The sequence below is a fragment of the Calonectris borealis genome, chromosome 5 (genome assembly GCF_964195595.1).
Source record: "Calonectris borealis chromosome 5, bCalBor7.hap1.2, whole genome shotgun sequence".
Classification (NCBI taxonomy): Eukaryota; Metazoa; Chordata; class Aves; order Procellariiformes; family Procellariidae; genus Calonectris; species Calonectris borealis.
This window is the reverse complement of record NC_134316.1, coordinates 41,670,072-41,692,099: the sequence shown is the minus strand read 5'-3', so window position 1 is coordinate 41,692,099 and position 22,028 is coordinate 41,670,072. Positions and strand designations below refer to the sequence as shown.

The 22,028-nt window shown below is 36.6% G+C and overlaps 1 protein-coding gene across 2 annotated transcripts in view; it reads right to left on the bottom strand.

The window, feature by feature from the left end:
- Positions 1-3,337: 3,337 nt before the first annotated feature.
- The window catches only part of TTBK2 (tau tubulin kinase 2), a 74,558-nt gene continuing 55,867 nt past the window's right edge, over positions 3,338-22,028 (bottom strand). For both annotated transcript variants that reach the window (XM_075152023.1, XM_075152024.1), the window contains 2 exons: positions 6,502-7,775; positions 3,338-5,499 (listed from right to left, as the gene is read on the bottom strand). In XM_075152023.1, the coding sequence (XP_075008124.1) occupies positions 5,031-5,499; positions 6,502-7,775 (1,743 nt within the window). In that variant the 3' untranslated portion in view covers positions 3,338-5,030. The remainder of the gene's footprint in view (positions 5,500-6,501; positions 7,776-22,028) is intronic.

Genomic DNA, 22,028 nt, shown 5'->3' with positions numbered 1-22,028 from the left:
TACGCCATAGGGAATCATGGTGTTAACTTAAGACACCTAAGCAGCCCCTCTTTCACTGGAACTGACAAGACAGGCATGGCTCTCTTCACCTCACAGGATCAGTCCTGCATGAAAAAATTCAGATCAATATATTATAGGCCTATAATGAGAAACTAATTTGACTTCGAGCTCTCTTTTATTCTCCTATTCCTTCTCAGAAGATTCCTCTCTCATTTAACATATATCTTAAAAGTGGAGGCACATATCTCTAGTTTGTCATTAGACCCTTTTAAGAAATTGGAATAATTACTTTCTTCTTACCAGAATTTATGCCTCTAAGTGTTCCACAAAAATGTCCAATTCATTATGGAAAAATTCTGCTTACAGGAAAGAGTCTGTACGCTCGGTCTGGCTTTGTCTACATTCTCATCAAAGAGAAAAAGAAAATATTTTTTAGAAGCATCACAGTCAACCACTGCATAAATGTTACTGCAGTAAGAAGGACTTGCGGGAGTTTTGCCCAAGTAGGACTATAGGATCAGGCCTTGTAATATGGAAAAGACACAGAATCAGAATTAGGGCATCGCAAAATGACAGTAGATGAAGAGGAGATCAGAGCAAATCAAAGTAAAGTAGGCCTCGACTCACTCTGGCAAATGAATTCCAGTAAACAGGATGCAATAGCTGAGACTGTTCCTGTCTATATGTATATACACACATATGTATGTATGTATATATGTTTCTATATAATATACAGTATCTATATAAGTGTATATATAGATACACTTATGTACAAATGCGTATTTTTATATATAAAATCAAATTGTGTATTTTCCCAGCTACAGTTAATATCGTAATAGTACAAATTGTAAATGATAGAGCTCTTCCAAGTCTTTTTCAGATGAAAAATATTTCAAGCTATTTTTAAATACATAGGACCAGATCCTCCCCTTTACATCAAGACTGTTTAGTGAGGTATGCAGGAAAGCTTGATCTCAAACATGCAGACTTCAAGGCAAGAATATGTCCAGATTTCCCAAGCCAGGATGTGGCTGGTGGCTATAACAAATGCCCCATGTCACTCCCCAGGGGTTTGCCTCCTGAATAATTGTATATAACTAGCAGTTAAGACCTCATATTGCTCCTGCCTTTGAGCAGTGAAATTTTCCATGCTTACCGATCCTGCTCAAGTAGTAGATAGGTGCCTAGCATCATAAAACTTGCCAGTGTTGCTCTACTGTATCACACCTTTTTTTACTTGTAACAGGGTTTTACTGAAGTAGTAATTGGCATTTGTAATTAATAACGAGGTTTATTAATATTAATATAGATTTTTGAGGTTGCAACTTAGATTCATTATACCATGCAATATTGCAGCACAAAAGTCTGTGTGAAATGTTCAGTCTTTTTAAGTCCTATTTTAGTTTAAAGGCTTCATGCCTCAATTTCTCTAAAAAATACTCCAAAGTGCTGGCCGCAACACAGGAAACACCATAAAGAGGAAATGCATGTGCAGCATCTGCATCTGCTACATGTCATGGCTCCACTGCACTGCCCTCCAAAGAAATGGAGGCTTGAAGAGGACAAAGCAATAGCTCCTTGAATTATATTGTTTCCCAGCTAAAATCCCTGTGTAAGCTGCTGCGTGCTATGCAGAATAACGGTAACTTTTTTGTACAATGGAGAAAAATCTTCCCCGTCCCTGAAAATTTGTTGCAGATAACCCTCCGAAAACCATTCATTCACACTCTGCACAAGGGCCACACACATGTACATTGGTGTTTTTATGCAGAGTCAGTTGCATATTCAAATATTGAAGCTTACAGAGTTCTTGATGATTATACAGGCCCCCTAGAAATACTAAGCTAATATTTATGTATGAGTTGATCAGCTGACCATTACTTAACTACATTAACTGATTGCTACATTAGCCTATAGTAAGCAATTCTGTAAACTTTTGCAGGAAGGGTATCAAGAAATAAAAAACTCCAGGAGAGCGGGTAGTTCAAGGTAAGTTATTCACAATCACTCCTCCATCCATATCTTCATGATTTTCTCACTAGATCCTGTTGAATCCACAGCAAAAAGCAACTGGGGATATACAGTCCTTTTACCTTTTTCTGCACTGAAAGAAGCCTGGGTCATCAATCACGATTGGTATCTCTTTCTCCGTTTTGGCATAGTTTACTATCTTTACACTGGCAAGTAGTTCAAGTACAAGTGAATTTCTACAGCATTGATTTAATTTACATAGTAATGTGTAACAATGGAGAAGTCTGTACTTTGAAGACAGAATAAAAAATCCTTAGGTATTATATTCTTTCTCACCTGTAAAGCAATTACCTGTTTCCAGATCCTGCTACACTGGAGAGAAAATATAAACACCTCAACTTCAGCATTTCAGGCAAGGATGCATAAAGTTGGTACCTGTTAAAACTGACCATGTTAATGTAGGAATAAGCTTACAAGACCATAATAAATCCTTTTCAGAAATAAGGGAAAGGGGAGGAAAAATAATCATAGGCTGCCACACCACCTTAACAAATAATTCCAGCAGTGCCCTGGGCAAAAATATCACAATGGGACCAAATTCTCTTTATGGTATACCATAAGGAAATATGAGGAAAACGGGAAGGAAAAGATGGAATTTGTTGTTGTCACATTCATCTGTTAGGTATTCATTGACTGTCACTGCTCCTATATGACGAGCATTCATAACAATTAAGAACTCACATTATGAAATAAAATGAGTAACCACAAGCCCTATTTGTAATCAAAAATAAAAATACCTTTGAGTCTCTGTTCGTGTTCCATATGCAAATGCACACACAAAATTATAAAGGAAAAAAGCGAGCTGCAAGACAAAACATTGGCTGGTTGAGAAATCAGCAGTCCTTCAATTTTGTACCAAGGTATAAAGGCTACAAGAATTTGTGCATTCCGGAAATTTTTTTGGGGGAAAGAGAAGATGCAATGCCAAAAGTATTCAGGAACTAACAGAAAGGGAAGTGTATTATTTGTGGTCCATAAATTACAAATTAAAAATGAGGAAGAATGAGTTTATATAAGCATATACATATATGTATATATATAAATATTTATATTATATAATTTACCATGAGGACATGCAATTATTGGTATAGCACCTATTATACAATATAATACAAAGGAATAGGACTTTCCAATGGTACAGTTTCTTCAGAAAAAGCAGGTATACCCTACTATTGCATTCATCTGTAGTGCTTGAAACCTGAATGAAATTAAGGTTCCACACTGTGCTACATTACGTATGGGAAACAATATACATATTCTTATAAGAAAAGAAAAAAAAAAATCAACATAGTCTGACAAAGCAAGTGAAATTCAGTGCAGCTCCAGGGCAGCTTTAATGCAGCATTAGAATGTGTTAGCTCAGAGACAAAATATTCCCTTTTTAATCCAAAGGTATTCATTTGGCAGAGGTTAAATAAAAAAGCACAGATGCTGGCTGGAGAGGCATATGACTACAGCAAGCAGAGCAGTAACTGACAAGTCTCCTATGCATCCAGCGTCCCCACAACAGGAATAATTAGGGAGAGCTGGCTGCATCTTTCTCAGGCTTGCGTTCTTGTGTGTTACTATTCTGACCCACTATTCTCTTCTGAATAGAGCAAAAGGTGCTGTACCGTTACGTTCCCTACAGAGATCCTGTAGAGCACATGAGATTATTAAGTAACTACCAAACAAAGTTGGGAGGAATTACACACCATGGACTTTACTGACAGACAACAAAGCTTGGCTATTGAAAAATAATTTGGGCAAAAGAATGACAAGAATCCAACATAAAAAGTATCTCAGATTGCTTTCTGTATATTTTGCTTTGATGACTAATACCCTTACCCAGATTTTGTAAGGGTGTTAAGTTTATTTCTGTCACCTATAACCTACCAAGTTCACAAAGTAGACAATCTCCTCATCTCTGTTTCATCTTTCATATTTTTGTAAAACAAATGATCAAAAAAGCAAATCTTGGTTGGTAATCATCTCTGCGTGGTAAGATCAGTGGTTTAAGTGATCCGTAACTAATGGAAAAACAAAAGCCAGCAATAACAAGGGTTCTTTTTGCAGTTGAGTTAAGAGAAAAAAGGTACTTCTGTTTTCTAACTTATTTTCTAACATACATCTGCAACATTCAGTGAAGTGCAGACATCTCCTCCTTTCTCTCGTTTCCTAGACAGGAATGCTTTTCCAAATTCTACTGAACGCGGTTTGAAGAACCCCACTATGACTCGCAAAAGAAGCATGTGATACAGAACTGAGAGTTAGCTTCTTGGATCCTAACTAGTACCAACCAAATTTCTAAAGAATATAGCTATAAAAATATCTTGGCAAATGTTAATATTAATTTTTAAAATGTCATCAGTGTCAAGAAGAGGCAAAGTATATGATACTTCCTTAGGTAAAAAATCTGTGCCATGGTAGATAGGGGACAAGATGAGTGACTTAAGAGATGTGTGCAGCTCAAAATGGAAGAGACTTATAAGGTAGAAATACCGTCGTCTTCTAAACTGTGTGTTTTTTTAAAACTGCAAAGACATGCTTGAGGACTTCTTATCTCCCAAGTGGTAACACTGTTTTGGGAATAACCGTTTCAGGTTTTTTTTTTTACATACACTTTTGAGTATGTAAGGCCTTAAATAATTAGGCCAAATCTTCTAGCTAGGTAAACTAAAAACATAGAAATAAATACCCTTTTAAAACACTCATCTTAGAGATATTTTTTTTTACTCTAAATACATTGCACCTCTTTGACTACCTAGTCATTCTTATCCTGGCCTCTACTTCCCCTCTCGCGGATCTGCTTGCTGCTTGCTCTTAGGCAATGCCTGGCCACTTATTTACACAGTATGCTTTCTCATGAATAGTTTATGATGCTTACTTTCTTCAAAAAGCGCAGATTCAACACCATTTTTTTAACATACTTTTTTTGATTATTTTTTTAAATACACAGTACACAGACACAACATGCATCAGATTTAGGAGGAGGCTTTATACCTGTCAAGGCCCAGTTCCTATCTGCTAAGCTTAGTGGTTGATTTGCTCTTTCCTGTGGGAGTCTTAGTGTTTGGGGAATGGTGGAAGGAACTGCCAGATCCTTTCAGACCATTCTTGCTTGGTTTGTTGCAGCAGTGCTCTTGTTGGCAGGATCTCCTAGAAGATGAGGAGCCTGAATGGCTTGGAGGTGATTTACTCCTCCCAAGATGTGGGGATGAACTCCTCTGATCATGATGGGGTCTCCCAGCCCGGGACGGAGAAGAACTGGCAGTACGGGGTAAAGAAGAGCTCCTAGGGGAGGCACTGGGACTGCGTCGGGGGATGACAGGGCTTTTGGGTGGTGTTTTTGGACTATGTGGAGATCCTGGACTCTTACACTGGGTAGAACTCCTTGGTCTTTGAGATCCGTTCTGTAGGATTTGAGCCAGACGAGAGATAAGATCTGAATCCGAGCTGCTACTCCCTAGGACTCTGTATCTGCGTAACCTTAAGAAGAAACGAAGAAAGATTATTTCTGTTCCCATCTATTCACTAAATTTCACATAGAAACACAGTATCACTGGAATCTAGGGATAAGCTTACGTTGCAGAACAGACATTTGGAGCTGAATTTTCCTATAAGGTAGAGGTCTTTGGATCTAGGCTTTGGCTTCTGCGTTGTTCCAATCAACACAGTATTTATATTTGCATAAACTCACTCACATGAACAGCCTAAGTGTTTACAGGGTAACTGAAATTTCCTGGTGGTGCTGGAAGAAGTGCGCTGAAGAACAGTGCTTATCGCCTCTGTTTCCGAGTGGTACGTCCATTCCTACACACCATCAATACACTCCTATACACAATTTTAAGGGATGACAAGGCCCACCACAACTTCCTTCAGAGGATTTCACACTACTGTATCAAAATTCTCCTTATCCTGATAATGTAGGCACTGAACAAACTAGATCGTGGTTGTCTATATATAGAATTGCAAAGGAGGGCTTCTAGAATTCACTCTGCCCTCCTTTAATTAGTTGTTTTTACTTAGCCATGATCTAAGCATAGCTAACTAACTCAATACTGGTCGTCGGAATCTCCAAACCCGAATACTTAAAATGTCTACAATAAGAACAGTTTAATTTTCAAAGGGGCTGGATATGACAGACCCTATTGATTTTTCTGGGTTTGTGAATAATCAACAGTTCTGGAAAAGTGACCCCACTTTAAAAAAATGTGTAAAGATTTAGTTACAGATTGACAGGTTTCAAAATACTGAACACACACGTATTGATGTATAAGGTTTAAAGGTGAAGCAGGCTCATTCTTGTTTAACAGCCTCTCCTCATTCATTCTCCAACGATGTAAGGTTTCTCAGAGAACTGAAGCCCAGTATTTTTAAAAAATTAGTTAAAGGATGGAACTTCTACAGGATTACATACTGCATAGTAACTGCAGTCTAGCTCAAATCCATTTTCAACCTGAAAACCTATTTCTATTTTCTCGGCATTACCTAGCTTCTACCCCAGGTCTAGTAGGCGGTTTTCCTGGTGGTGGCCGAGGAAAGAACTGAGCTGAACTTGAACTGGTGACTTGATCAGTGGTTGTCCAGGACACTGGCCTTGGAATCTTGCTTTTTCTGGACTGAGGGCTGCTTGGAGATAAAGAGCTATCTTCCGTCTGCCTGCTAAAATGAGAGTCCAGTGTCAATCTAGAAAATGAGGATAAGACATCATCCTCAGAGAATGGTACTGGAGTACCAGCCATTTTTTCCTCCAGTGACTTATCAGAGGCACTTGAGAGGTCACCAAGGAAAGATTTGAGCTGTCTCTTTTCCATAAGTAGTCTGACCAAGTCTGTCTGATGAGCCTTTTTTAGAAGAAGCTTTTCCTTTGCTGAAACAGGAGAAGAGGACTCTGACGTTGAGTCTATCTCTTGTGCTAAAACTGGGATTCGGCTTTGCCTGAATACAAAAGAAGATTTAACTAAGTCCTTCTTAGGTCGATGAGAATTCTCATTTTCTGAAATGCAGTGGAATAACTCTCCATTTCTGGGAGCATTTTTCTCTTTTTTGTCCTCCTGGTGCAAAAAAGTAGTAAGGGCCACTTGGTGGCATTTCAAGTCTTGGATATGGACTTCTTCCGTATTAGAATGAAAACCATTTTCCTGAACTGGTGCTATTTTGCTTGCCTGTCTATTAATGTGTGGTTTGGTAAGTTTTGAGGGAGAAAATTCTGATGTTTTAGGTGCTATCGAGTTCAGAAACTCATCTTGATTTGGCACCAAACAGACGGGCCTTGGCTTTGATTCTTCAGCAGCTTCAGTATTCATTAGAGGTTCTTCCTCTGTAGATTTTGAGTTTCCTGGCAAAGAAGAATTCTGTTCTTTGCTTAGCATTTCAATGGCGTCCTCAGAAACCACTGGAAACCTTTCTTCCTCAGCCTCCTCTACAGGAATATTTTCAAGTTCTTTCTCTTCCTGTATCCCACTATGTTGTTCAGGTAGGTCCTTTTGGCCACAGTCCAGGACGTTGACACATCCTTTGACAAGTCCTTCCCTGTCAAGCACCTCTTGGCTGATATTAAGTACCAAATCTGGTCTGCTGGCACTAGCTGGAAGTGCATCTTCTGTCACAACCAAACCTGGCAAACTTTCCTTCGGAGAGGAAAGTTCCACGGTGTGTTCCATAGACTGAGCATCCTGCTCTCTTTTCTCTAGCTGGTGGCCATAATGAAAGCTCTCTGAAGCAGACTGTGTGGATGCCACTGAAGGTCTGGGTATTGTTATCTGCATTGGAAAATTAGAGAAGAAAAAGGTGAGAAACTCCGGAATGTTATACAGATAACATTCTTTAAACAGCATTTTTGATTCCATGTCTTCAAGATAAATTATGTAATGATTCCTATGAATCACAATGTTCAAGTAATACCTAACTTCATCATTTACATCTAGATAATTAGCAAAAAAAATACTCTGTCATCCCAAAATAGAAATGTGTAACAGGTAAAAACAAACATCATCTCAGTGGAAAATGTTGCAGTTACCAAATAACCCTCCTGGAAATGAGATCCAGCTTAACAGGTAGGCTTTTTATTTATTTTACATTAGTGTGAATACTCTTAGAGTAAGTTGTATATAAATGGAAAATCTTTAACACGTACACAACAATATTTTTAGACAAGTACAGAAGACAAAGAACACAGTGAGGTCCAGACTCAGGAATGGACTTAAATTTCAATTTAGGCAGAATTTAGATACTTTTTTAACAAAACAATTAATAAAAAACTTTATTTAGCAAATTAAATACATTCATATCCATAATACCTACATTTTTGTCCAGAAAAACTTCCCTGAGTACCCAAATTTTAGCTATTACCTTCCCTATAGAAGCTTATGCCTCGTTTTAACTCAGCAACCTGGTTAGGCCATCTCCTTACCTAAGGTCATTAAGAGATTCACAAACTAAATATTCACACATCTAAATCCCCTAACGGGTCTAATCCAATAGGTACGCTTAAAGCACTCCTAAAACCTATATATTGTATTGAGTCAGAGTCCCTTTGAAAAACAGTTGATTATGATGAGTACTGCCTTTAGTACATAGCTTAATTGTTAGAGCACATGTCCAGGAAATGGGAAACCTGCATTCATGTCTCTCCCCACCTGAGGGACAAAAGCCCACTTCCCCCAGTTCCCATCGAGTACGGACAAAACCAGAATGGAGTTGCTTCTCACCTTTCCTGCTGAAGTCAGGCCACTGCACAGACAGAAATGCAAGAGTCATGAGGTCAGAGGGTGAGAGAGCACACACGAAAGTGAGGGGAGGTTCACCTCTATGGCCAAGGGAGGAAGGCACTCTCATGTGAAGAGCAGTCCTCGATTCTGCTTTACACATTATTGGATTGAGTCATTTGGTAAAACGTATAAACAGTAAAAAATCAAGGGGCTACCCTTACATCGTCCTCTACATGGACACAGAGTTCAGCTCCTTTTTTCCTGGTGTTCTTTAGCCTGGTGAATTTGACGCAGTTTGAGTTTGTAATACTCAGCAGAAAGTGGAAGACTGGAGTCTGGGTTTGGACATAAAGACTTCCTTGATGCACTGATAGTAGAAGAGACAACCAGTGGTAGCCTATTTCCAGTGTTGCCAGGATTCTGCTGTGTTACAAGACAGATTTCACTTGACCTTGTTGCAGAAATTATACATGCTGCTGAGCTTAATGGGCTTTTGCAAGAGCTAGTGTATTGGTACTACTGGGTGGTAGAAACCAAGCTCATCTGTCAGGACCCGTAACAATTTATACTGTGTACTCAAACCTTACAAATACAGAACAACTCTCCAAAATAAGAAATGGGAACTGACACTGAAGGAGATATAGTCAGATTTCCCATGAAAGTACAATAGCTTCATTGAAATTCTTGCTGATCTCTTTTTTTTGCATTTTCTTCATAGTCCTGTATAACAAAATTTTCATCATTATGGGTGCACATTTACCTCCATGAAACACAAACATTCAACTGATATTATAAACTGTTCACTAGAACAAAACATGAAACACAAATCACAAGCAGAAAGCTGAATTAAAGAGAGGACAATTATTTATGTTAAAGAAATTATTTCTAGACTATAAAACGTATTCTGAACCTCTCTAATTCACCTAATGCAGTTTTTGGACCTTAACGTAAAAATGTGGAATCATATTTTTTAAGAAATTTGGAATAAAATTGGAAGAAAAAGATTTTCTTAGTTTTATAAGTAGGATTAGCTGTTACGCTACAGAAAGTGGTATTTTTCACCAGGGGATGGGGGAGGAGGGAAAGAGCAGAAATGTAAGATAATTGAATTCTTGTTTTCCCAAACAGACCTAAGCTGTCTGTAGGATCTTCCCCAAGTTGAGATTTATTGCAATAGGGAAAAAAAACCCACCTAAACCAAAACAAAAAAACCACAGAGACCTGCAGCAAGAGGCTACTTTTTGTCTCCCTGATAATCTGTTTTCAAGTTTGGGCCAATACAGTTCCTTCATGTTTGCTGAATTAAAATGGTACATTGAGAAACTAACTGAAGTTACTTAGTTTCAGCAAAACAGTCCTCATCTCCTCTCAGTCTGGGTTCTTTCCTCTGAAAGAAACACTACTTCCCTTTTGAGTTAGAGAAGTCTTTCTTACTTCAAAAGCTTTCCTGTGAGAGAATCCAAGCACATCAGTTCAGCTACAGAAAGACCAGAGAAATTAGAATTTTTTTTAAAAGCACCTTTCCATGATTAGGTCAATTAATGCCTAAATCTTGAGTGTTAAACAAAAATAGTTTAGCAAGAACTCTGCACAGAAAGGAAAAGGGATAAATCTGGAGGAAAAAATTAAGAAAAAAGGTCTAGGAAATAGGGCAGCTATTCCATAGGTTTCCATACATCTCTAGGAAGTTGCTCTGAGGCAACACATCTCCAGGTATCATACATTGAAGGACTTGCTTTCATATGACAGAGGAACATATTTTGGCCTGTCACACAAAAATCATCAGATCTCTTAGAAATCAGATCTCTACAAGCAGGTAAAAGTGACTTCAGGAAATTTTAATGCAATATTGTCCTTGGAATAGCAAGTTCAGATTTTGGAGAGATCACGTGGGCATTTGCTGTCCACTCGGCTCTGTCTCCAGCTTGTTTCAATACGTTGTTCTCCAGGGCTGCAGACAGAGTCTCCAAAGTAAGGAAATCTGCTAAAATATGTCCTTTTCCAAACTTTTCACTTGATGAGCTAGCCTAGTTGCCAATTCAAATAACCCGGGAATCAAAAAAACAGAGTTGTCTTTCCACATATCTGAAGAAGGGTGGCTTTCCTTCGAACAGAATGGTTCTGGTGTCCTCTCAACTTTCAGAGGTAAGACAACCTTAGTTACTTGCTTTTAGGAGGATGTTTACCATTTTCGTACATTTCCAGAAGGGCTGCAATTGCATTTAAATCCTCCTTTGCTCAAATATGTTTACATGGAAAGTCTCTTTTCCTTGTGACCTCTCTCTCATATGTCAATTCTTTGGTAGTTGAAACTAGCTCTGATCTGAAATCTATTTACATTTTTCAACAGACTTCATATCCTTTGCCACATCTGGAGAGAGAATTTCCTAGTCTTTCAGGGCTATCTTGGCCAATGCAGATTTAACCCCTACACCCAAGAAATAGAAGAGTAAGCTTGTTGAACAACCTACAACAGAACAGGCAGGAGCTATTTGTGAAAGAAAAACATTGAACAAGTGCAGGGAAGAAAAGGATACTGGATGACTAAGTATCATCAAAGACTCAGTACTACTGAGTAGTTCACAGTTTTGGAAATGGCTTTTTGAACACATATATCACTTTCTTGATTTGTGTTCACTAACGAACAAAAGTTTGTTTTCTCAGATGGTCAATAAACCTCTTAGTCTTCTCAAAGCACAAGAATTAAATTATATCCCCATTGGGCTTGACATTTCACCTATATGTACAAGAAATTTAAATGGGTAATCATGCAGAAGCGCCCTTCATGCAAGGGTTACTACAACTTCAGGTGCAGCTTTAAAAGAGAAACAAAAGAGCAAGGCCAATTTTTTAAAAATCTGGGAACGTATATGAGAAAACAGAACTTGTATAGAACTGAACCCTGTTAAATCACAGAATCACAGAATGGTTTGGGTTGGAAGGGACCTTAAAGATCATCTAGTTCCAACCCCCCTGCCATGGGCAGGGATACAAATGCTTTCATTTGGAAGAACTTGGATGTAATAGTCAATTACCGAAGAAATGGAAGAAGCTTGTAGACGATCCTCCTAAGGCTCCATATAAAATTTCTTTGGGTAAAGCATCAGCTTCTTTACATGGCTGGCCACTATAGATACTTCGTGACTCACACTATGCAGGATTGTAAGTAAAAAGACTGGAGAAAGTTTTTAATTCCTTCAAACAATTAAAAAAAAAAAAGTATAATCCTGTAGCCTTAATTATCCCATAAATAGTCTTCTCACTGTCTTGTTTGTGAAACCTTGCAAGACCGAAGTCATAATCAAGGAGTCTGAGGAGGGCTGATCCTGAGACATGCAAAATACACCAATTTAAATTATCATTTAGTCTAATTCAGGGAGACAGAAATCTCAAGGTTGTTCAATACATATCTACTTACAAAACAAATAATACATGGCCTAATATGTAAAATTTAAAAACTCCATAATAATCATACTTTCTCTTCTTCTACCACTGATTAAAATCTTCTATGAGATTTCTATGGCTAATCATGTCAATTCTGTAAGACACTGAACCTGAGACACAAAGATTACAATGTGATGTGGGCAATTCATCTAAGAAGAAAAATGTGGGGAACAGAATTTAAAAAGCTGCCTCTCAGCTCACTATGATAATCAGTTTATAACATTATCTACCCGATTATCGCAATTCCCATATTTCAACAGAAGTTATGTGATACAGCAGGTTACTGAAAATGGCTGAGACAATATATGGAACAATGAATTTGAGGTCCTCCTTTCACTCCAAAATATTTGAATGAAATTATTCCCACCACGGTCTTGAATCCTTTGGCCTTCCCTAAATAATTTCTTACTTCCTTTCAAATTAGCACTTGACTGAGACAAGAAATTAGACTGCATTTTCTTCAAGAAACTTTACAAGATGGTGAGTGGGATGTTAAGAAGGAAAAAGAACAAAACAACATCAACAACATAAATATCTCTTGGACATTCTTTATGACAACTGACAAACTTTCCTCCCTTTAAACCTTTGACAGGCTGCAATAGCAAGCGATATGCTTGGATGAAATCCTCTGTGAACATATACAGCAAATTGCAGAGGAGTGAAACACTGAGTTTTGGTCTGCAAAGTTGCTAAGTCTGAAAGATCTAAAGGTGTGAATATGGATTATTTTACAATACCAGCAGGTAAACATCTGACTTTTCAGCAATAGCTTCTTCCCTCCAGCCATGCTGTCTGCTACTTCTGCAAGCATGTCAAGTGCTGTCAGGACTTCAGGCCTCTTAGAAACAAGGTGTACAGATCTGTTTTTCAGCTAATACTGTCATTATTTGTAACTTCTCACATTAATAAGCCATTATCATGTTACTTGGCATTCTGAAGACACTTTACCTAATCAGTTTACTCTTCAGAACTTCTTTCCTACCTTAGTAAAGTTTGTGTAGCTATGAGAACAAACCTCATGTCTCTCTTCTCTTTTCCCTGCTTCTCTTTTTCATCTATCATTAGCTCTATCGTCTACCAGGAATATGACCAATGTTAGTATGAGTCTGCAACTTCTGCAACACCAAACAACCTCCCTGAATCTTTCCAGTTCACCAGCTTCCTCTTACTTCATGATTTTTTCTTTACTTATGTCACTTAATTTCTATTTCCTTGCATAACTGTATGCCTCTGCAAAGACATTCGAACTGCAATCTGTATGAAAGCATACAGGGTATGTCCTTGTATGAAAGCATACAGGGTATGTCCTGTAATTTACTGCTAGTGTTATTCTCACATGAATAAACCACTGCTATGTTTACATCTCTGTAGACAACTCGCCTAGCTTACTGTTCAGAACAGCCCTCCTACTTTTCAAAATCCTCCCTACCTATTATTATCATTTTTACTGACTTTTTAGAGTCTAATCCTTTGTATCCCTTATATTCCCTTCCCCAATTAAATTGCAGCATTGCAGGCATTTGTAGGAACAGTGGTCCCCAGGATACTACCTTCTGTTGTTAAAAATTCACACATGATAGGCCCTAATCCTAAACTAAAGAGAAGTAACATATGAAGGCTTACTTATATCTATTTGAAAAGAGGAGCATGTTGCTCTCCACAGTTCTTCAGATATATTCTTTCTGCTATTCTTTAATGCTAATTTTTGCATCAATTTATATGGAGGTTGCAAGAAATGGGAAGAGGATGGAATACAGATGCTGAGCTGGGAATGTACCAGACAACTGTGTTTTCATATTCTTAATGTGAAAGGTATCTTTTGAGGATAAAGAACATATAGATCTGTGTGTACAGTCTTTCTTTAAGGCCTATTAATCATAGCTTAATTTCAGTATTCTTTAAATATCTTCCTTTTTCAGTTATTCTACGCCACTTACCAGGTAAAGGAAGATTTTTTTTGTTCTAACATAAACCCATATCCTCAAACATCCAATAGAACAAATATTGATTGCTCTAAAAGCAGTATCTTTAATTGCTTTTAGAGGAGACTGTCATTATAATAAGTGGCTAATTAGTTTGGTAACATGACTAAAACAAATAGTCATTTAATTTGAAACTTCTTCTATATAACACATAAACCAACTGAAGAATACTCTTGAAATTTACTTATGTTGTTGGAGAACTGGGAAGCAGCGGCACTTACAGACTATTACTGCATAGCACTCACACAATACTCCTGACATATACTCCTATTAAAAATGAGCCAGTATTGTAATATTTTTCTTGAGTTCCACAGAGACAGTCTTTTTCTAACAAAGAAAGCATGAATTTGCCTTAATACACAGTTCAGAGATGTGAAAAAATGGCAACTGAAGCCCGTTTCACCTTCCCATCTCATGCTGTTATTTCCCTCTTTACAGAAATTAACTCCTAACAAACCATGGTTATTTTCTAAAGTCACAAAAAACCTAGAGATTAAGGACTATTGCCAGAAGCTTGACCACTTGGAGAGGAAAGTTGGAAACTACCGATTCCATGAGGATTGTGGTTTTAGTAACAAAGCCAGTGAGTTCATATCACACTTTAAGTAGCAGCTTTTCTAAATCTAGATTTTATAAAACATCTAACAATCTTCAATAGGAGGTTAATTAGTTCTCCATGAGAGGTTATGTTCAAGTATACTTAGGGACTCTGCTGCTCTAGTATACTTCGGTACTCAGCAAAGAAGCAAAATAAACCACTACAAATTAGAAGGTTCCTCCTCTAACAGAGGACACATTAAGTACGAAGCGACATTTATTTTTTAATTAATGGTGCAACCACTTTTGGTATATAAAATGCAGTTAAAATATTTTCACAGCTATTATTATCATAGCTAATAATGATGTAAGCATCTTTAAGCAAACCTCTCTTTGTTTCAGCAGCTATCTGTGAGAAATATATTAGTATATATTTTTCTTACTTTAGAAACAATTTTTACTACTTTTGAATGATCTTTTTGAAGCTAAGCTCTATATTAATATCTGTCCCTACAGAGAGAATACCTGTGATTTTCAGAAATAATAAAAAGGCAGGCTAATACTTCCTCAGGAAACCCCTGAACTCTCATTTTCAAAGCCATATTATACCTTGTTATTAAGGACCAGTACTTTTTTTTAAAACATAGTATCTTCTTTGAAAAATTCATTTGAAATGCTCTATTCTAAACCCAAGTTCAATCCAAATAAATAGTCTTTCTTTGTCATGAAAAAAAGACACACACAGAGACTCTCAATCACATAAAAACTGCTTTCATGCAGAATAGCAGTGGGGTCTGGATACTACTGTTTAGATTAATTCTGAATATTCCTCTCCAATATATCAATTCCAATAGAGGGTCATAATGAAGTATCAGGTAATTCATACATAAGATCTGCCTTAATACCCATGTACAGATTTCAAATATGTCAATATTTTCTGTTTGTATCTGATTCCTATGAGCCACTGTCTAATTCTAGGTTACTGCTGTGCTATACTTATGCTTCAGTTTTGCTTATATACACTATATTTTTGATTTTTTGCAAAGGTAAAAGTATCTTTCATATTCAAACAGCAACACTCTTAAAAAAGCTCCAACAGCACATTAAAAAAAACAAACTAAAATTGAGTCTCCCTGACTTCTGATCCTCCAGTCAGACAGTGAATCCATCAATTTGTATGTTGTAATAAATTAAATCCAGTTCTATCCAGATATAAGATTGGCACCATATTTGCATATGTTGCCCACAGTTGTGTTATACTCGCAAGGGAGAGAATCTGTGAACACTAAAATTTCCATGGATGAATCAAACATACCAGAAGAACTGATGAAACCATGGAAGTATAATTTTAATATAAATTCTAATTTCAGCAGGATTAAAATTACTGTACACATAAAATTTCATTTTCAAACTTGAAATCCAGATTAAAATTTTCTAAAACTGTCTCCTCAGAATTTTCAGGATCTGTTTGAAAGCATTATGGGTTTTCTCATGCCCACAGTGCGCTATGACCAACACTAGTTTAATTCACATAAAGAACTAGCTGCTTTCAGTTTGCTAATAAGCATTCTTAATAGATATCCTTTAGAGCAGACAGACCCGGAGATAGGAGTCTTATATATACTAAGGGTCTTTCTCTTTACTTACAATTTGTTTTATATATTCCCTCCTCTGCACACAAGGCTTTATAGTCGCAAAGTTTGCAGACACAAAGATGTGATTACAATCCAACTTATCTTTTAAAACCAAAATACCTAAAACTTTTGGCAGCATGTTATGTTACGTAGTTTTGCCTCTGTGAACAGGAGTGATGATGAATGTAAAGCACAGCTCCATGAAGTAGTTACAACACAGCTGATTCCACCCAAGCACTCAAGTGATCTACAGTATAATACATGTTGCCAGTAAGGTGTTTAAGCTCCTTAAAAATGCTTACAACTATCAGTTTGTTCTGATTCTGTTTTGGTTACTAGCCTGGTATTATTAAGATTGGATATATCAATAAGGTAGCGTCACTTTAGGGAATTTCTGAGCTCTTTACATATATCCTGTTCTGTGTCTAGAAGCTGCCTGAAAGCAGTCGGAGCAGCTATACATTTGTAGCTAGGTAGTAAGTAAACACATCTACCTGTGGTTCATGTAGAGCAATAGTGTAGAATTGCCAAATACTAGAAATTTTAACAATTTGAAACTGAACCAGTTTTCAAAAGTTACATAGTGGTAGCTTAGAAATAATAGACCTCCACTTAGTGCTTGTCCTAATTTTAGTGGTTTCCCTATTTTAAAAAGTTCCTTCCATATGACAGATCTATCTAACCAGGAGAAAATGCTAAAATGCTGATAAATTCACAAACTTCAAGTAAAGACTTTTTTTGCCTGTAATTCTAGTTGGACTAGTATTATATGCAATTTTAATGATAGCAGACAAAAGATTTTAAGAGAGAAATATATCTTAATTAAAGGTTATCTTATGGATGATATTATAGATAATATCTGCAATTATATATATACAATATTTATTATATTAATTAGATCAATTATACCTTAATTACATGAGAAATAATCATTAGTCCTTGGGCATTATGCTCTGAATTGTAACCACCTATTTATTTCAAGAAGACTACTGTGTGAATTGTCATTACGGAAACAATTGTTGACACCAGAGTTGATCAGCTTTCCACGGGAAATCCCACAGACCATTTAGCTTTCCTGAAACACCTTTACTTCTTCTATGCTAATGAAATTATGATGCTAAAAAAACATACTAAATCACATATGTTTGGGATAAGATAGGAATTTAAAAAAAAAAAAAATGGACCACTTCAAGGACAGACAATAGATGAACCACGTGGTTATGAATTTTGCGAATCCTAAAAGTACTGTGAATTCCAGAAAACACAAACATAAAAAACAATTAATAACTTTTTATGGTTCTTTTTTTGCCTACACGATCAGTGTATGTGGACACTATCACCAAGGCTAATTTATTGTCCTGACCTTCACTATGACTTTTCTGCTGCTTCTGATAGAGAAACCTGCAGAAGGAGAACGGCCAAGAGGGTTCTGTCGCTAAAAATGGATGTGTTCTCTACAGGCAACACACTATTTGAAAAAAAATTCAGAGGTTCATACTGACTGCTTCTCCTCAACTGTTAATTCCTTAATTTACAACTTGGAAAGTTTCCATTGAAAGCACAGCTAACCTAACATGCTGTCATTTTTAATTCTTCTTTACACCGAAGGCAGATGTGAAAAAAGCACGCCTGAAGAATTTCTCTCCTTCAGACAAAAGACCCTACTAAGCCTGGGAGGCAGCATTTAGATTTTTACATGCCAAGCAATTGCCTCTGCCACTTGGATAAAAGCAACAAATAAAAAACTTTTTACTTCTTTGCATTAGAAAGAGAGTGTGTGGATGAAAATTGTTCAAGAAACATCATCATTAATATAAAATCCAGTTGCTTAAAAGACTGGGAGTAACCTGTGAGTTTATGTGTGTCTTCCAGACATCCCCTTTTTTCTTCTAAAATAATGCTTCCTGATATCCCCCATCCTATGTGTTTTTGTATGAAAAATCGACGTCCTCCAGAGAAACTTACTGATGAAGAAAATGATGACTATAGAAGTGATCATATGTCGACTGCCTTTCAAGAACCTAACAGTAACAACTGAGAACAGTAAGAATTCTGAATCTGAGCTTGCCTTTGAATCTGGTCATAAGCATTATCAAACACTTTCTTTCACTGATGATGAGTGAAAGCTCATCACAGAAACTTAATTTTCAGGCCAAAATTTATTGAAAAATTAACAGTTATTAACAGTTACCCTATCATGAATGACATGGTATAAATTCTGCACATTTTCCCTACTTAACAAAATCAAATCTATTGTGTATGAAACGGTTCCAGTAGCTGTGAGCTGGACTAACTCATTGAAATTTCTACCTTGATTAAACCCAACGTTGTAAACGGTATTAGCAGCCTCTTGGGAAAAACCTAACTTAAACCTCATGCCGACTCGATATAGTTTCCATCGGGATAGGGAACAGGGCGGCATAACAATTCTGTAAACCCTGAAATCAGAACCCTTTTCGCTACATCCAACTTTAACCATGGCAGCAGTAAAAAACCAGACTCGCTGAACAGAGAAAAGCTTTTCCCTCTTTTCCTTCCAGTACACATCTGTTTGATAATGTACCGTGTCTTGAAACTGACATTCTGAAGAGGATTTTGGACAAATATATCCATTCCTGACATTTTTAATGGATAGGTACAATGCTAAACCAGAGTTTTAACTAGCTGAGTTCTAAGGCAATCCTAATGCACATGACAACTTCAAGTTAATGCCACTGACAAATTAAAAATAATTTTAAAAGAACACTGTAACAAGAGAGGAGCATCTTTGGGGTTTTGTTTGTTTATTTGTGGTTATAAAAGGGATTGTTAAATGTGAAAACCAATGTAAACATTCATCTCTTGCTATTGCAGACTAGTGAAACCTGCCAAAATTAGTTCATAAAAAATGGCAAAATTTACAACATTTACGTGCACTCCTGGCTCATAAACCTAAAACATCCAAAATAAAATGACAATTATAATGGATATGCATTCTTTCTCTAAATACCCCTTGAACATGTCAAGAAGTCTTACCTTATTCTTCCATAGGTCCCTGAATTCCAGTGAGATGCTTAAAAATTAAGGTAAATTTTTCAACTCAGATCAGTATATTATTTCTCATCTTGGATATGAATATGAATATGATGGTTTGCATTTCCATAGCATCTTGTGTGGGAAGATTTCAGAGCATTTTGTAACTAATAATATAACTATATAACTATAAAATAATTTTTAAAATGTTGCAGTAACGTAGATTGAGAAAATTAAGACATAAGAGAAAATATTTGTTTAAGTGCCAACTAATTCCAATTGCTTAACCTGAGAGACACAGATTATCCTTCCCTAACACAATGAATAACCATAAAATCATTAAATTAAAATTAGCTGTCTTGTACATGTCTCATTAAACACATCAAAAAATGAAAATATGCCAGAATGACACACACAACTGGAATCCACTTTGTTAAGGGCTGAATCTTCTTGTAGAGCAGCCAGTTTAGAAGTATTCTAGATGGCTGCTGTGGTTAGAAGAGGTATTCACTATCTTATTGAAGGACTAGAGCTGAGAAACCATAGAGATCAAAATCCGAGGTCACTGATTTTGACTGTTTCTCAAGACACAGTTACACATTTAGCAAAATGTCTACCTAAGCAATCTCTTCATACACAGTCCTGGCCAGTAGTTGCTGCACTCACATCACCTTTTCCATTGACCTCACACAACACTCTATGCAGTCCTCTAATGAGCAGAGTTCAGAGAACTTATCTGGCTGAAAAATTCACAGAAAGAAAGGAAAAGGTTATGTTTCAAGAGGATTTGCTGTACAATTTGACCACGCTATACAGGAAAAGGATGCTAATAGCACTCTGGCCCCACTCTTCAGATTCAAGTACAGTCAAAGAATTCATTCTGGTTTTTGTTAGCTCTAATGCTGCCGGACTTTTTCTTTATGCTGCAAGTTGAATAACTAAGGAGAGTTGAACAAAATACTCCAATTCTCTTCCATAATATATGCATGGCAAGAGAGGAGTCCTCTTTATCGAACAAATAAAGGTAGACCTACATCCTATACCCTCTCTGCACTAGTGAGCAGATAATATACAGAAATTTCATGACCTCCTCAATCTGATGTCAAACTAGAGGAAGGTGGGTTACAGTTCCCGAACCCTCAACTCATCAACAATCAGGAAAGAAAATCCACTTGCTTGATTTCAGGAACAAATTTATCATTTTTGATTTTTTAATACGTGAAAATAAATTCAACAGCACAGATCCCGGACTTCTGCAATTCATTAGTTATGAATGCTAAACCAAATTGCAAACAGCAGAAAATAGATGAAAATATATTCAGTACCAAATATTTATACAGAATAATATAGAATGACATTAAAATTCTTTTTAATATTTAACCGGAGAAAAGCTTTAGGTTATTAACATGCATATTCATCTTTCATGCTGCTGGAACATCTAGCTTACTAAGTACCTAACATGACTGCACTGTAGAAAAGAGAAGGACTTGCAAAAGTATTTCAGTTCTTCAGTGAGCCATAAAGTACACGAGACCTTCATTGTTGGAATGAACTGAAGAACCACGTGCTTGTTGTTTTCATAGCAAATGAAAAACTGGAAGTTAAATTCTCAACAGAGTCGGGACTTTCAAAATCACAGCTTGAAAGGGAACACAGCAGTCATGGACTTACCAGGTAAAAAGAATGCTATATATAATCCTCACTCCACTCAGTAGCAGCACCTGGCACAATACCAATTCTTTTTCACATGACAAGAAAGTATATCACTTTGCAGCCCCTATTAATATTGCAGCTGTATTCATTTGTTGGGCACTAAGGAAGCCGGAGAGGACCCTCTGTGCCAACCTACTTAGAGTATTGTTATCAGTTTTCTAATTATACCTGCAGTACATTCTGACTGGAAAATTTAAATCGTAGATATACAGGCAAAAAAAAAATAGGTCATTTTGCATCCTGGGATACAAACTAATCCTGAAAAATACTGAAGCTTAACTTTTAATGAGTTAATTTCTCCTAAGTCCTTTTCCCTAGTCAATACATCAGTCATCATGAAGAATGTGATATTTTGGTATCCCATCAAGTTCACAATAATGAACATCTGGGAGCTACTGTTTGTCCGTTTCCATACATCAAGCGCAGAACTATTTTTTTTATATTCGGATAAAAAGCAGCCAGGAGTTGCAGAAAAAAAATCACTGCTTTTTGGGTTAACAGACAAAATCCTGACATAAGTACACTAGCTACTTTGTTTGCCTTGTTATCACTCACCACTGATCCTATGGAAGTTTGAAAGAAGCTAATGTTGATGGATTACTTTTAATATCAATACTCCTGTGCATGCTTCACTGAAAAAAAAAAATAAGTCTTTCACACACAAATATTTATACTGAAAAATACTTTGGAAATAAAAGGCAACACAAAATATAATCCAAATGAAATATTAATGGTAAAATGATGATGATATGTTATGGTCTTATGCATTAATGCTATGTCATACTGCTTTACCAGTCAATGCAAGTTCATGCTGCTTTGCAAATCTCAATATTTTTGTGACTGATACACAAATTATGGTTAACTTTAATTATAATTCTAAGCCTTCAGCTTTTTCATATTGTAATGAAACTGGAAATACAAAACTATGAAAAGTCCATTTTCTCTAGTGACAGTTGTCATTAGCTATCATCCCTGATAATCCC